This window comes from Salvelinus sp. IW2-2015, unplaced genomic scaffold (assembly GCF_002910315.2).
Source record: "Salvelinus sp. IW2-2015 unplaced genomic scaffold, ASM291031v2 Un_scaffold1298, whole genome shotgun sequence".
Classification (NCBI taxonomy): Eukaryota; Metazoa; Chordata; class Actinopteri; order Salmoniformes; family Salmonidae; genus Salvelinus; species Salvelinus sp. IW2-2015.
The window spans coordinates 204,770-221,646 of NW_019942825.1; the positions used below are offsets into that span (position 1 = coordinate 204,770).

A 16,877-nucleotide genomic window follows, 5' to 3' on the forward strand; every position below is an offset into this window, starting at 1 on the left:
AGGTGTTCAAGACACAGGATGGGAAGCCATAACTGGTAAACACAGGAGGAGAGTGTCAATACACAGGATGGAAGCCATAACTGGTAAACACAAGAGAGGTGTCAATACACAGGATGGAAGCCATAACTGGTAACAACAAGAGAGGTGTGCAAACACAGATGGGAAGCCATAACTGGTAAACACAAGAGAGGTGTCAATACACGGATGGGAAGCCATAACTGGTAAACACAAGAGAGTGTCAATACACAGGATGGGAAGCCATAACTGGTAACACAAGAGAGGTGTCAATACACAGGATGGGAAGCCATAACTGGTAAACACAAGAGAGGTGTCAATACACAGATGGGAAGCCATAACTGGTAAACACAAGGAGATGTCAATACACAGGATGGGAAGCCATAACTGGTAGACACAAGAGAGGTGTCAATACACAGGATGGGAAGCCATAACTGTAGACACAAGAGAGGTGTCAAACACAGATGGGAAGCCATAACTGGTAAACACAAGAGAGGTGTCAATACACAGGATGGGAAGCCATAACTGGTAAACACAAGAGAGGTGTCAATACACAGGATGGGAAGCCATAACTGGTACACAAGAGAGGTGTCAAACACAATGATGGAAGCCATAACTGGTAAACACAAGAGAGGTGTCAATACACAGGATGGGAAGCCATAACTGGTAACACAAGAGAGGTGTCAATACACAGGATGGGAAGCCATAACTGGTAAACACAAGAGAGGTGTCAATACACAGGATGGGAAGCCATAACTGGTAAACACAAGAGAGAGTGTTCAATACACAGGATGGGAAGCCATAACTGGTAAACACAAGAGAGGTGTCAATACACATGATGGGAAGCCATAACTGGTAAACACAAGAGAGGTGTCAATACACAGGATGGGAAGCAGTGTGATTGTAAGTGGAGCTGTCCTCACATCACATCCTAAAAAGGATCCACATGAACAAAACTCCACTATATTATCATGCTATAATACCCCTCTATTCCATGCTGTAATGTAAAGTGTTACCATGTCACAACAAGTGAATGGCAGAGAAGGCTTTTGTTGGCTTTCACATAAATACAGAAGTGCTTCTCTCAAAAGCTGGTGCTTCACTAAGACATCAGTTCTGTCATGGACCGAAACAGGAAGTCAAACAGAACATACGGTGTAGTAAAGGCAGTACCTAAACACTTGACACTTCCCACAGCGTAAGCTGAAGCAGCTCTGGGTTTGTTGGTGACGAGGGCCAGTTCTCCAAAGTACTGCCCCCTGGAGCATGTAGCTATATCCACATCCTCTTGGTCCTTTTTCGTCTAGAGAGAGAAGACATAAGAAAGCAACATAAACGACATTTAATCCCACAAATCTGTCCAAAGTAAACATTTATTTTGATGGTGCATACACAAACTACTTTTATTTTTAAAATCATCACAGAACAATGCAAACTTACCCTGGTTCTCTTCATGGTGATTCTAACTTGCCCAGATTCAACTATATAAAAACAATCTGCTAGGTCACCCTGTAACAGAAATACAGGATTTTGTTCAAATGGAGAATAAAACAAATACATAACAAAGAATGACTGACTGAAAGAAGTCTGTTCTAGTTAGGGATCGGGACATAAACATACATGATGCATACAAACGGTGGGATCATTTAGAACGTAAGACTGAGATGTATAAATACCTGAGAGATATCTGTTCTCCATCGCAGAAGACTCTAGAAGACAACACATCCACCACCTTCATTCTCTCTGAGAGCTGGGGGGAAAAAGTGGGTTTGAGATTGGTTTCAAATGGATCAGTTGGTTTTACTTTAAAATACACTTGATTCTATTGGTAAAGAGAAAGAAAGTAGCAAAGTCTGAGACCTGCCGTCTTGCCAACTCTATGGTCATTGTCATGCTAAACAACCATAGGAGTTGGCTAAACAGCACAAACAGGTTGGGACCAGGCTATACATAACAAACAGGAAGAGATATCTATACTGTACCTCTAATGATGTTAACAGTGGAAGTGATTCAATCAACTCCTCGTACAGTCTCCTCTTCATCGCGTTGTTCTTCACTATGATCCTCCTGAATGTCAGACGATTCTGCAGACGACAGAGTACATCAATATTTCTAATGGTAGGATGAAACAGAGTAATCAATCATTTCTATGTAGGATTGAAAACAGTAGATCATCATTTCTAATGGTAGGATGAAAACAGTAGATCAGGTCATTTCTAATGGTAGGATGAAAACAGAGTAGATCAATCATTCTAATGGTAGGTAAAACAGAGTACATCAATCATTTCTAATGGTAGGATGAAAACCAGTAGATCAGTCATTTCTAATGGTAGGATGAAACACAGTAGATCAGTCATTTCTAATGGTAGGATGAAAACAGTAGATCAGTCATTTCTAATGGTAGGATGAAAACAGTAGATCAGATCATTTCTAATGGTAGGATTGAAAACAACAAGTCATGTCGATGTCTGGCATTGGTAGATACACTGAGTTACCAAACATTAGGAACTCCTTCCTAATATTGAGTTGCATGAGGGCATAGACTCTACAAGGTGTTGAAAGCGTTCCACAGGGATGCTGGCTCATGTTGACTCAATGCTTCCCACAGTGGTGTCAAGTTGGCTGGATGTCCTTGGGGTGGTGGCATTCTTGATACAGACAGGAAACTGAATGAGCGTGGAAAAACCCAGCAAAGTTTGCAGTTCTGTTGACACAAAGCGGTGGCCTGACATCTCTACCATACGCCATTCAAAAGCATTAAAAACTTTGTTTTTCCCACTCAAACCCCCCCGCCCCCCCTCTGAATGGACACTACATAACACAATACATGACTCACTGTCTCAAAGGCTTAAAACTCATTCTTTAACCTGTCCCCTCTTTTCATCTTACACTGAGTTGATAGTGGATTTAACAAGTGACATCAATAAGGACAATAGCGTTCCACCTGGATTCACCTGGTTGTCTATGTCATGGAAAAGATTCATGTTTTGTGTCTCAGTGTATATTCAAGACGCACAAGTACAAATTTGTGATTGTTTCGTTTTATGTACAGTACCATTACCACTCCTAGGTTTCCTCTAAACATTCTGTCCTGTGTCCAAACTAATAGTTGTCAGCGAGGGAGCTTTATCATTTAAACACATGTCAAGATTTTTCCACAAAAACAGCAGAGTATTATTATATCATGTCATATATTTATGGTCTGTGAGCATTCTGGGTTAAGACACCTGGGAAAAGGACACATGTGCTGCTAATGTACAGTCCATGCTTCCAACTCAGAGCAGTACAAGATTCTAGAAGCACTTTGTACAGAAACGGTTCTGTTTACCTCACTGAGCTTTCTCAGCTGTTTCTCCACAGCTAAATTACCAGAGGCAAGAATTCTGGCAATGTACCCCATCGGAGGAAATGTACCTATAAGCAACGTTAACAATAGAGTGAGTCCACTATAAATGAACTGTGATCCCTGAACAATTGAAACAACTGAGCATTCATCACAATGCAGTTCCTCCCGAAATACTGTCAGACAGCTGCTCACCATAAGAGAATATGCACGGTTCAGTACTGTCTGGCACTGCATGTACTATCTCTCTCTCTTGTGTTTACCAGTTATGGACGTGCAGGCGTTTGAGAGGTTGCTGGGCCCCTGCATGGACATCATGAAGAGAAACATTGCAAATTACGAAGAGCAGCTGGTTACTCTGTTTGAATGTAGCACCACTGACATTGAGGAGATTAACCCATGAAAAGCAGAAGGGTAAAAAGACAGTGAGATTGACGATGTGATAAATTGGTTGGTGGGAAGTGGAAAAAGTATTGTCACTTCATGTGTAACTTTTCCATATCTACCTTTTGTAAAGTATTGTTTTCTTTCAGAAACAGGAAGCACAGTACGTTAGATAGGTAGTAAGAAACATACAGGATCGATTCCAGATAACCTACAATGGTTTTTGAAGGATCGTTTACATGGGAGTAATATTTTTATTGAAGCAAAAATATCTGTGTTATTCCAAAACGTAAATGTTCATAAGTTCTKTCCTCACAACTTTCCTTTTTGGATTTTTTATTTTATTTTATTTTTTACAAATGTACATTTTATTATATTTATCAAAGACATTTTAAGTCACTTGTTTGTATATTATTGATCACTATTATGTTATGTAAAATATAAATTGGCCTTTTCAGATTCTCTGATAATGTCATGTTTCTTCAAAAATCTTGTGCCAAAGGTCATTACATCCTTACTAGATTATGAGTGTGTAAACAAATCGCGATCATCCATACCTTGCACATTAAAGTGTTCATAATTTGATATTTTCATGTTGACATCATTTTCAGTAAAGATGTTGGTTCATACTGTACACTGTAGGCTAGGGGATACCCAGGGGAACTATGTCCTTTCTGGCTTCAACAACAATGTTAAACAGTTGTACCAACAAATAGTGCCATAAAATTCAAGGGACGAATTGAACAATGTGATTTTCTATCGTTGCACTCTGGTATGGCCGACGTGGTGTTTACAGAGTTAAGAATCTTATTACTGACATACAGGACCAGTCAAAAGGTTGAACACACCGACTCATTCCAGGGTTTTTCTTTCTTTTTGACTATTTTCTACGTAAACATTTTCTACATAGAAAATAGTAAAAAATAAAGAAAACCTGGAATGAGTAGATATCTTCAAACATTTTACTTTTATTTTACAACAGACTTTATTATAGTTTGTGACTTTTTATTTTCTATATCAGATGTATTTTTTTTGTCTTCTAAAACATGTGATTTAAAGTCCCTGAACATGTCTTTTGTGTACTGTAATACATTCTCTGCTGTGTGGATTTGACCTAAAAAAAATATAAAAAAATCACCGTAAAATGACACCCAAATCTAACTGCCTGTAGCTCAGGACCTGAAGCAAGGATATGCATATTCTTGATACCATTTGGAAATGTGGTAAAAGATAATACAAAGAAAAAAACTAGCTTTTTTTGGTATTTTGTTTTGTACCATTATCTTTGAAATGCAAGAGAAAGGCCATAATGTATTATTCCAACCCAGGTGCAATTTAGATTTTGGCCACTAGATGGCAGCAGTGTATGTGCAACGTTTTAGACTGATCCAATGAACCATTGCATTTCTGTTCAAAATGTTGTATCAAGACTGCCCAAATGTGCCTAATTGGTTTATAACTTTTCAAGTTCATAACTGTGCACTCTCATCAAACAATAGCATAGTATTCTTTCACTGTAATAGCTACTGTACATTGGACAGTGCAGTTAGATTAACAAGCATTTAAGCTTTCTGCATATATCAGATATGTCTATGTCCTGGGAAATGTTCTTGTTACACTTACAACCTCATGCTAATCGCATTAGCCTACGTTAGCTCAACCGTCCCGCGGGGGACCCACCAATCCTGTAGAGGTTTTAAGAAGTTATTAAAAAAGATGGCTGATAGTTTTGAATACAGTTGGCTGACCAAGTATTACACCTTCAAGCTCTTGATTCCTYAGTACTATAGCATTAGACATTAACCACTATAATAATGGTATTTGACCACTTTATTGTCTTTCTTCACGTTCTTGATTCCTCAGTACTGCAGCATTAGACACTAACCACTGTAATAATTGTATTTGACCACATTATTGTCTTCTTGAGCTAGTTTACACTACATAGTTTGCACAAAAGTATGTGGACAACCCTTCAGATTAGTGGATTCGGCTATTTCAGCCACACCCGTTGCTGACAGGTGTATAACATCAAGGACACAGCCATGCAATCTCCATAGACGAACATTGGCAGTAGAATGACCCGTACTGAAGACCTCAGTGACTTTCAACGTGGCACCGTCATAGGATGCCCCCTATCCAACAAGTCATTTTGTCAWATTTCTGCCCTGCTAGAGCTGCCCTGGTCAACTATAAGTGCTGTTATTGTGAAGTGGAAACGTCTAGGAGCAACAAGGGCTCAGCCGCGAAGTGGTAGGCCACACAAGCTCACAGAACGGGACCGCCGAGTGCTGAAGCTCGTAGCATGTAAAGATCGTCTGTCCTCGGTTGCAACACTCACTACCRTGTTCCAAATTGCCTCTGGAAGCAACGGAACCACAATAACTATTCGTCACAATGCGCAATKCTGGAGTGGTGTAAAGCTYRCCGCCATTAGACACTGGAGCAGTGGAAACTCRTTCTCTGGAGTGATGAATCAYGCTTCACCGTCTGGCAGTCTGATGGACGAATCTGGGTTTGRCGGRTGCCAGGAGAACRCTACCTGCCCCAATGCATAGTGCMAMYKKTAAAGKTTGGTGGAGGAGGAATAATGGTCTGGGGCTGTTTTTCATGGTTAGGGCTAGACCCCTTAGTTCCAGTGAAGGGAAATCTTAACGTTACAGCATACAATRACATTCTAGAYGATTYWGTACTTCCAACTTTGTGGCAACAGTTTGSGGWAGGCCCTTTCCTGTTTCAGCATGACAATACCCCCGTGCACAAAGCGAGGTCCGCACAGAAATGGTTTGTCAAGATCGGTGTGGAAGAACTTGACTGGTCTGCACAGAGCCYTGACCTCAACTCCATCGAACACCTTTGGGATTAATTGGAACGCCAACTGCGAGCCAGGCCTAATCGCCCAATATCAGTGCCCGACCTCATTAATGCTCTTGTGACTGAATGGAAGCTAGTCCCCACAGCATAGTCCCCATAGCAATGTTCCAACATCTAGTGGAAAGCCTTCCCAGAAGAGTGGAGGCTGTTATAGCAACAAAGGGGGGACCAAGTCCATATTAATGCCCATGATTTTGGAATGAGATGTTCGACAAGCAGGTGTCCACATACTTTTTGCCATGTAGTCTATTTCCATGTGTTTCTCATCTTAAATGTACATTTTCAAGTATTCAATTCAACTGTTCTCATGTGCCAGTGAAACATAATAATATGAAGTTTTAGCAATGACGTCAAAGGATATTGATAATGTGTGTCCCAAATGTCATCCTATTTCCTACTATGGGCCCTGATCAAAGGTAGTGCACTATATAGGGAATCGGGTGCCATTCAGGACACAGGCATTATTATATGTATTGGTGTCTACCTCTACATGATAAATTACAAACAACCTGTACCTTTAAAAAGTAGTTCACAATGGACCCCTGCTCTCTCAATGAGCAACCCCATTCTATCTCTCTTACCACTAGATACCTTCTATCTCTCTCTCAATTAAGCACCCTTCTATCTCTCTCTCAATAGCAACCCTCTCTATCTCTTCTCATAGCAACCCTTCTATCTCCTCTCAATAGCACACTTCACTCCCTCTCTCTCAATAGAGCAACCCTTTCTATCTCTCTCTCAATACCAACCTCTCTTTTTCTCTCTCAATACCAACCTCTCCCCCATCTCTCTCTCTCAATTACCCCTCTCTCTCTCTCTCTCTCTCTCAATACCCAACCTCTCCCCCTCTCTCTCTCTCTCTCTCTCTCTCTCTCAATACCAGCCTCCCCCCTCTCTTTCTCTCAATCCAACCTCCCCCTCCTCTCTCTCTCTTTCTCTCTCATACAACCTCCCCCCTCTCTCTCTCTCTCTCTCTCTCTCTCAATACCAACCTCCCCCTCTCTCTTCTCTCTCTCTCTCAATACCAACCTCTCCCCCTCTCTCTCTCTCTCTCTCTCTCTCTCTTCTTCTCTCATACCAACCTCTCCCCCCCGCCTCTCTCTCTCTCAATACCAACCTCTCCCCCCCTCTCTCTCTCTCTCTCAATACCACTCTCCCACGCCTTCCTCTCTACCTCCCCTCTCTCCTCTCAATACCAACCTCCCTCCCCCTCTCTCTCTCTCAATACAATCTCTCTCCATACCACCTCTCTCTATACCAACCTCCCCCCTCTCCTCTCTCTCTCATACCAACCTCTCCCCCCTCTCTCCTCCTCTCTCTCCAAAGCAACCTCTCTCTCTCTCCTCTCTCTCAATACCAACCTCTCCCCATTCTCTCTCTCAATACCAACCTCTCCCCCTCTCTCTCTCTCTCTCTCTCCTCTCAATACCAACCTTCTCCCCCACCCCTCTCTCTCTCTCTCTCAGCAATACCAACCTCTCCCCTTCCTCTCTCTCTCAATACAAACCCTCCCTCCTCTCTCTCTCTCTCTCAATACCAACCTCTCCCCCCCTTCTCTCTCCTCTCTCAATACCAACCTCTCCCCCCTCTCTCTCTCTCAATACCAACCTCTCCCCCCTCTCTTTCTCAATAGCATCTCCAGTGGTTGAATTTTCCATTGTTTACTTTCCATTGTGTTTTTTGGTTCCCTTAGTTTGTGAACAAAATGGCTTATACAGGAGGTATTATACAATTAGTTTTTTTTGGCAGTTGTGGTTTTGTGAATAAGGTTCACAACAGACTGGACCTGTGGATATCATCTGAGGAGGAAATCCGGTATTATTGGCTGTTGTTGGTTATATCTCACTTTTCATTACAATAAAGAACCGTTTTGTATTAAGAAGCTGCTATGCTTATTTTCTTTAGACACTAACTTCACTCAAGGTGAAAATATTGATAATGAAAATCTCTATTATTATGCATCTATATGTTGCATCAGAGTGTTGCACCTGCGATGGTGAGCCTAGGTAGGTACAGTGTGTACTGCGGTTGATTGTGATGAATTGTTACATAATGTAAAAATGTTCTAGATTGTAATTACACAATTGTACCACAACCTCAGTCACAGTTGTACAGTATGTCACATTATGTAACTGTAATTAGCTGTACCTGACCATGTAATAATGTCAATATTTATTATTTGGATCTCTCCACTATAACATGGACAAGGCTTTGTCAAATGAACTCAGACAACGTTGACATTACATTGTTATTCGACAAGTATAATATAAGGGATTMATGTGAGTTTCAATAACAAAGGAATATCTCGTCTTCTACTTGTTATGACCAATGAGCTGTTCCTGTGAAATAACGGACGTGCACATTCAGCCAATGGGCGTTTGATCAACAAACCAAACCATGCCCTTTAACAGTACCCTCAAGAACTCACCAATCACGATTAGAGATTCGCTTTACTGACGTTATTATCTTCCAATAGATGACCGTGTTTGGAAGTATTCGTTCCCACCCCTTCAGTAATTGCCAGAGAGTTACTTGATGGCGACATGTTTGGTGAGTTAATAGATTTCTTAGAAACAAAAGACTAACTCATCTAGAAAAAATAAGCAGTGTAATGTAATTTATTCGGTGCGTGTCGTTTTGTGTAATTTAACGGTTTTCACTCAACCGTTCGATGTCGAATGACAACTTATTCTACACACATTTTTTTCATTGTGACGTTTGTTGTTTTGGTTGTAACATTAGCATGCTAGGCTAGCAGCTTGTTAGCTATTCGTCAAGATAGTGACAAAAACAAACAAACAAAAAGAGCCCACTTCCAAAGTAGAGAGACTAATGTGGAGGAGAAAAAAAAAGGTTTTGGTAAAAAAAAAAACTTCCAACTTACATCTTGTATCGTTTTCGCTTCATTCATTTGACAATTTCGAACACTGGGGCGCGAGCGTTGTCGTGTCTGAACTTGTTGACATTCTTTTGTTTACAAGTGAGTTTGTTCCTTTCTAGCTAACGTTAGCTGTCAGGCAGGCAAAGCCCCTCTTGACAATGCTCAAAACAGCAAGAGAGACACCGTTTAGAATGAAAGTCATTGGACAACGATCTGTTTTCACATTTCAAAGTGTCATCTAGCTCGTTTTCCAGGAATCAAAATGTCAATAAATATATTGCGCAATATTTGTGATCGGGCCATTCATTCGCATGCTAGATCTAGTCTCAACGTTACAAATAGGATACAATTTAGGTCTAAACAATAACGTTACAAATTGGCTACGTACCATTTGGCCATTTCTAGCTAAGGTGACGATGTAGCAGAAAGCGTCTTTGTTATTGTCTTCCACACCTTCTATGTGATACAAATGTAACGCTAGCAGTTAGTACATAATTCAAATGACGTTGTAATCGTTAACGTTTCAATTCCATCACAAATCTATTTAAACTATTAATTGCGACTGTTTTTTTTTTCTTCGAATGATATGTTGTGTAATGTTTGTACGAACGTAACAGTGTTATTGACAATTGTTACGCAGTTATGAATGAATGAGCTCTGTTGCGCATGCGCGAAGTTACCAAAGTTTATAAACGAGCCAGGACTGCATGCCATTGCTGCATGCATATGGGTCACATGACAGTTCTCTATGTAGTCCACACAGACAATGGACTTTATTATTGAAATCATCCCTAATGAAATTATCTTACCTGCAAATTAGATTTAAAAAAATGTATGACCATAATGTTGCAGTAGAAATATATAAACATTTAACCAATGCATTTTCTTTGATTCATCTCCTATAAATATTCAATGCAAATATACACTATGTAAGTCTAGCGTTTTAAATAGGCTCCTAATTAAAAAGACAAGTAATATAAGCATACGTTTTCTCCATTTTGTATATTTTACATGCATGCCTGTTTTGGTCAGATTGTGATATTGTAATTTATCATTGTGTCTCCAGTGTTTACAGGCCAGCTAGACATGGTGTAATATGTTGTGGTGAGTTTAGACTGAACGAGTAGAGGAACCACAGATGGATGCTAATAGAATGGAGGACTCATTTGATCATCTGAAGGCTCTGCCCTCCTCACGTGACTGTCCCCCCACTCCCATGGAGTATGGTAAATATCTGTTCTTATATAGTAGCCATGTAATATGCCTTGAAAAAAAAAATATATACAGTATACATATTTTTTCTCTCAAATGTAACCTTTATTTAACTAGGCAAGTCAGTTAAGAACAAATTCTTATTTACAATGATGGCCTACACCGGCCAAACCTGGACAACGCTGGGCCAATTGTGCTCCGCCCTATGGGACTCCCAATCACGGCCGTTGGTGATACAGCCTGGAATCAAACCAAGGTGTCTGTAGTGACACCTCAGGCACTGAGATGTAGACCGCTGTGCCACACCGGCCAGCGGTCTATATATATATATATATATATATATATAGCCTACCAGCTTATTACATAATAAAGTGTTAGTTACCATTGAAAAATGTACACTGTCACAGAGATATGAAATACATGTATTGTTGTTACATTTACATTTACATTTAAGTCATTTAGCAGACGCTCTTATCCAGAGCGACTTACAAATTGGAAAGTTCATACATATTCATCCTGGTCCCCCCGTGGGGAATGAACCCACAACCCTGGCGTTGCAAGCGCCATGCTCTGCCAACTGAGCCACACGGGACCACTGTACTCTGTACTGTAGAACTGATCAACAGTTGTCTCTCCCTACCCACCAGATGACCTGCCAGAGCTGCAGGAGTTGGACGAGAGCCCGTCCTCTCCAGTCCTGTTCCATGTGGGGGCTGGTGTGTCCCGTCAGGAGTGTATAGCTGGTTCCCCTCATACCAACTGGCTGACTGAGCTGGCTATCATCGCTACCAGCCCTCAGAGCCCCCTGCTGCAGGAAGCTGCTCCCATCGAGAGGTCTGTTGTGTATCGGTGTTGACGTCGCACACACATGGACGTGCTCATGGCACACCACACACACACACACACACACACACACACACACACACACACATTAAAATACAAAACCAAATTATGAAGAAATGATTGATATATATTTCTCTGTATTCCTCTCCTCAGGTCATCTCCTCTTCACATCTTTTCCACCAATCGTAGTTTACATTCCTACGCCCGTCCCCCCCTGGCCAGCAGTGCACCCAGCCCCTCTAGAGGTCACCTCAGGGAACGCAGCAGACGTGTCAGGGTATGACCTTTTAACCTTTCACTTCCTGTAGGTCATTGGGTTTACTGTGGACCCTATCACCCTCCCCTCCTGTAGACCTAGTGATCGGCTACTATGAGGKTATGGATGAGCATCAGGGTTGTGGTGAATTTCATTTCAGTTCAGCACAGCGGTCAATCTGGTTTCACAAGGCTAGTTAGTTCAGGAAGCAAACTGACCTCCCAGTTCCATTTTTTTCCTCAATGTACTTGATCTTCATTGAGGATTTTTCAGTTGACTTCATGAACTGACTGAATCTAAATGAAATGTAGCCTAACTCTGCATGGGGTTGTTAAACTCAAAAAGTACAATTCAACTGCTTTATAACATTGCAACAACACGGCTGTTGATAACATGTACAATTCAACTGTTTTGTAATATGTTTCTCTCTGTTTGAACGTTACCCATTCAGGCCAGCAGTGAGTCAGAGTCTGGTATTTTCTCTATGGCCTCCTTCTCTGATGATGAGGACATGGGCTGGTCACACTCCTGGCCTTCTACAGCCTGGCACTGCTTCCTGAAAGGTATGGACACACAGGCACACACTCATGTACACACAGAAATGATGAGCTTTTTCCTATAATTATGGCCTTGAGTACTTTTACCTTTTACTTGTGGAAAAAAACCTAGATAACATTGATAACAAGWGCCTGTGTAGTCAGGACTGGATCAGGCAACAGAAAACGGACACAGATCCTGTTAAGCCTGTGTTTACTCTGTTGTCTAAATTAACCTGTTTCTTCAGTGTTAGTTGCTAACCTTATCAGGTCAGTATAGTAGCAGTCTGTTTGTACTTCTTCTCTGTGAGGATGGCTCAATGAAGAGCATCAAAAGTCTCTGTCTCAGTCTGTATCTCTCACTTCCTGTAGGTGCAGCTGTCTCTCTCTGTCTTTTTGTCTCCCCCCCTCGCTCCCCGCTCTCGCTCTCAATTCAATTCAAGGGGCTTTATTGGCATAGGAAACATGTTTACATTGCCACAGCAAGTTGGCAATGTAAACTCTGTCGGACATGGGAAGCTATTCTCACATAAATAAATATGCCACTAACGATCGCTCGTTCTGAGAAAGGTAATGCATTGTATTTACGTGAAGCTGGCTTCAATAGTTGAGCTTGTGGTGTGAGGCTCTGGTTTGCCCAGTTGAGGTCGCCATTGTCCTTTGTAGATTCTTCCGGGTCGTYGTGGAGTGAGATGTGGTTTTCTGCGTCGGCCAATGTTCTTACTAGATTTGCTACCTTTCCAGCCGCAGTCTGTTAGGCTGTAATCTACGACTCACTTCTTCAAGAGTGATCAGTAGTTCAGAGTTCATACCATTTCACGTGTGGCGCAAGTTCTCATGTTTTCTGGCCTGCAGAGTTGAAATTAGAATTAGCCCTTTTTAAACGYGAGGACAAGCCCTCACGGTATTTTGAACTGAGSTAACTTTTCGYCACGGGGGCTTTTATTCTAGAGTGGAAAAGGATTTGTAAAATATTTCTGATAGATTTTTTGAAAACTATGCCACAATGAAATGAGGTTGATACTTTTAATTTCTAATGTCTATTCACTTGGGTGGGGCCACTGACTGGGCACACGTTACCATAAAACAAAAAACTTTTAATTTTAGAAGACTAAATCTACTAAATCTTTTCAAAAGTATTCTTAAACTTCGTCAAACATTTTATCCAACATTCAGATGCAAGCCTCATAACTGAGGAACCTGTATAAACAGAGTAAGTGTAATGTGACTGTATTGTCTTTCATGAGGTCACAAACATGAAACAAAACAGACCGGGTCGTAGCTGGCTTCTCCACTGACCGTTTCCACGTTCTCTAAATTTGGAACAATGTTTAATCCTCCAATTTGGAGAGGTAGGAGTATTTGGTGGGAGTGTTCCTTTGTTCTACTGTGACCCTCTCTTTTCCGTACTGCATGGTCAGGGAGACAAGAGTCTTTGCAAGAAATTTATGACCTGGTTGTGAAGTCATAAAACTACCCCCCCCCCCGCTGTTCGGAGGTTCACATGTTTGCTAGCCGATTCACTGAAAGGGCTAGCGTAGTGAGAAAGTGAAGTAGATAATAAACAAAAGTTAAATAAACAATAAAAATTAACAGTAAACATCACACTCACAACGTTCCTAAAGAATAAAGTCTCTGTCTCTTTCTCGCTCGGTCGCTCTGTCTCTATGTCTCTCTTGGTCTTGCTCTCTTTCTCTGTCTCTCTGTGTCTCTCTTTCTCTGTCTCTCTGTCTCGCTCTTTCTCTGTCTCTCTGTCTCGCTCTCTCTCTGTCTCTCTTTCTCTGTCTCTCTCTCTCTCTCTCTCTCTCTCTCTCTCTCTCTCTTTCTCTGTCTCTCTTTCTCTCTCTCTCTGTCTCTCTGTCTCTCTCTCTGTCTCTCTGTCTCTCTGTCTCGCTCTCTCTCTCTCACTCTGCCAGTTGTAACTGAATGTTTTACTGAGTCTTATCTTCCTATCCAGGCACCCGCCTTCGGTTCCACAGGGGCCTTAACAAGGAGTGGCAGGAGGCTGAAGACCTCGGGGACTCTGATGACGAGTCAGATGATGAGAGAATGACGCCCTTCACCTCCCTCAAGGTAGATAAACATCCAGCTAGTCCCTCACTGTTTTTCCCTCTCTGTTTGATGCATTATGAACACACCCTGCTAATYGTCAGATCTGATATGATTGACTGAGCTTCCTCTGTGACAACTCTCTCTCTGGTTGTTGATTGGTTTACAGAGCTATGGTTCTGAAGGTCTGAAGTTAGTGGCCCACGAGGACAATGTGTCCTACGGCCAGGCCGTCCTCAAACTCACCTTTGACCCCGGCTCGCMAGAAGAAGGCCTGTTAACGGCAGAGTGCAGATTTGATCACCCCTTCTTTGTGAAAAACAAAGGTAAACAAAAACAAAATGTCTTTCCAGTGTCAACAAAATAACTGAATGTTTTTTAAGGGAACGTGGTGTACTGGAACTGCATGCAAGCACTATTGGTCTGAAGTCCAAAAGTTCTGTCATAAGAGATTGATTAAGGAAATGTTCAGTTCTTGCCTGATTTTTCATGGAAGCGGATAGGCCTATTGGTAGAATAATCTTTGAAATGACATGCCTTATAGAACAGCCCAGGTTCACATCTTGGACAGGTTCACATCTTGGACAGGTTCACATCTTGGACAGGTTCACACAAATATTAAATCCAGAACAACAAAGACAATTAAAGCAACAGTAGTAGACCAGTGTCAAACATGACTGAGAAAGACACATGACCTGCGTACGAAAGCAAAAACAAAACTAGCTAAATGGAAATATTGATCAACAATTACTTTTGCATTTTCACTGGCTGTCCCTCAGGCTGGGCGGAGTTTCATATACATGTAACTGAATGTCTTTACTGAATTCTTTATCTTACCTATCCAGGCACCCGCCCTTCGGTGCCACAGGGGCCTAACAAGGAGTTGAGGCATGGAGGGCTGAAGCGAGCCTGGGACAAAAAAGACCACCCACTGCCGGTAGGGAATCAGCGAAAGGGACAGGTCTCTAGAGGACATTGACGAGTCAGATATGATGACCAGAGTCCTGAATGACGACCGGTATAGCACCCTTTTACAAAGGTACAGTCGGCGCCCAATCTTGCGGGAACAAGGTAAGATAAGCAATGGATCCAGCTGTCCCTCAACGTGTTTTTAATTGATTCACTCCCGAACTGTTATGAATCTGCATTATGAACCACATCCCTGCTAATTAGAAATTCCAGATCTGACTATGCATAACATAACTTCTGTAATATACGTCCATCGGATATCGGTTGACAGACTCTTAACTGCTGCTGGTGTTGAAAGTCGTGGCAGAATTCATTACAGAATAAATGGTTGCCTGAAGGCGGTCTGAAGTTTTAGATCATGCACCACCGAGGACAATTGTTAATAGTTCACAATTTCCTTGTCCTACACGCAAACAGGCCGTCAGGCCAATCAAAACCTCACCTAATGAAACCTCCGAGCGTCGCCAGACGAAGAAGACTCTCTTAGTTAACGGCCTGCAGGGAAGGGTGCAGATCTCGATCACCCCAATTACTTTACCGTTCTCAAAAACACAAGGGAAGTGCCGCCAACTAAACCAACAAACATAATCTTCTCCAGTGTTCAACAAAAAATAACTGAAGTGTTTCTTCAACGGAACGTAGCGTCCCTGAGTTAGTTTGACTGGCACATGCCAAATGCCTAAGGCACTTGATCGTGGTCTGAAGTCCAAAGGTTCAATATGTCATAGAAGAGATTGACTTAAGGGAACAGTGATTTCACGTTCTTGCTCTGCATTTTTCATGGGCTAAAGCGGTATAGGAACCTATTGGTGAATATCTTTTGAAATGACATGCCTTATAGAACAGCCCAGCGTTCACATTCGTGTGGATCCGGCAGAGTGTCACATCTTATATGGACAGCCCATCTTTTCTTCACTCATCCTGAGACTGGAACCAGGTTCACTATCTTGTAGCAGGTTCATGATCCAACATCTATGGGAACAGGTACACCTATCTACCGGCATATTACTGTTCTTCTGGACTAAGGTTCCACAATGCTTGGGACAGCGTTTTTCACATCTTTCCTGTGGAGACAGGAATTCACATCTCTGACAGACCGTATCACATCTCTGACAGGTTTCACATCCATTGGACAGGTTTCACATCAGGATCTCGTGGAACACGCGATCTCACAATCTTGGACAAGTTTCCAGCGATCATCCGTTTCGGTCATCATGGTTCACCAGTCTCCTGCCACAAGTTTCACATCAATGGATCTCTCAAGGTTTCATATCATGTTGGTAAGCAGAACGGTTCACGTCCATATGGGACAGGATGAGGGGGGCGTTCACCGTCCTTCCCCATCGTTGGAAGGTTTCCACATCCCGATTGGAACAGGACTGTTAACATCAGTGATTGGACAAGGTTCACGTTCTTTGGACAGGTTCACGCATTGACATGGACCCATCAGAATTCACATATCCCTTTCGTCATGCCGCTATTTCTATGTATGTTAACTACTTTTCAACTTCTTCTGTA

At 41.9% G+C, this 16,877-nt stretch overlaps 2 protein-coding genes across 2 annotated transcripts in view; both read left to right on the top strand.

Annotated features, from left to right (window-relative positions):
• Positions 1-5,494, top strand: part of LOC112070340 (cAMP-dependent protein kinase type II-beta regulatory subunit) — a 20,225-nt gene extending 14,731 nt beyond the window's left edge. The window contains exon 11 of the mRNA XM_024137756.2: positions 3,625-5,494. Coding sequence (XP_023993524.1) covers positions 3,625-3,761 — 137 coding nt within the window. The 3' untranslated portion in view covers positions 3,762-5,494. The remainder of the gene's footprint in view (positions 1-3,624) is intronic.
• A 3,597-nt stretch (positions 5,495-9,091) lies between these two features.
• The window catches only part of LOC112070341 (HMG box-containing protein 1), a 22,341-nt gene continuing 14,555 nt past the window's right edge, over positions 9,092-16,877 (top strand). The window contains exons 1-7 of the mRNA XM_070438928.1: positions 9,092-9,163; positions 10,561-10,720; positions 11,354-11,540; positions 11,703-11,826; positions 12,257-12,368; positions 14,299-14,414; positions 14,560-14,716. Of these exons, the coding sequence (XP_070295029.1) occupies positions 10,633-10,720; positions 11,354-11,540; positions 11,703-11,826; positions 12,257-12,368; positions 14,299-14,414; positions 14,560-14,716 (784 nt within the window). The 5' untranslated portion in view covers positions 9,092-9,163; positions 10,561-10,632. The remainder of the gene's footprint in view (positions 9,164-10,560; positions 10,721-11,353; positions 11,541-11,702; positions 11,827-12,256; positions 12,369-14,298; positions 14,415-14,559; positions 14,717-16,877) is intronic.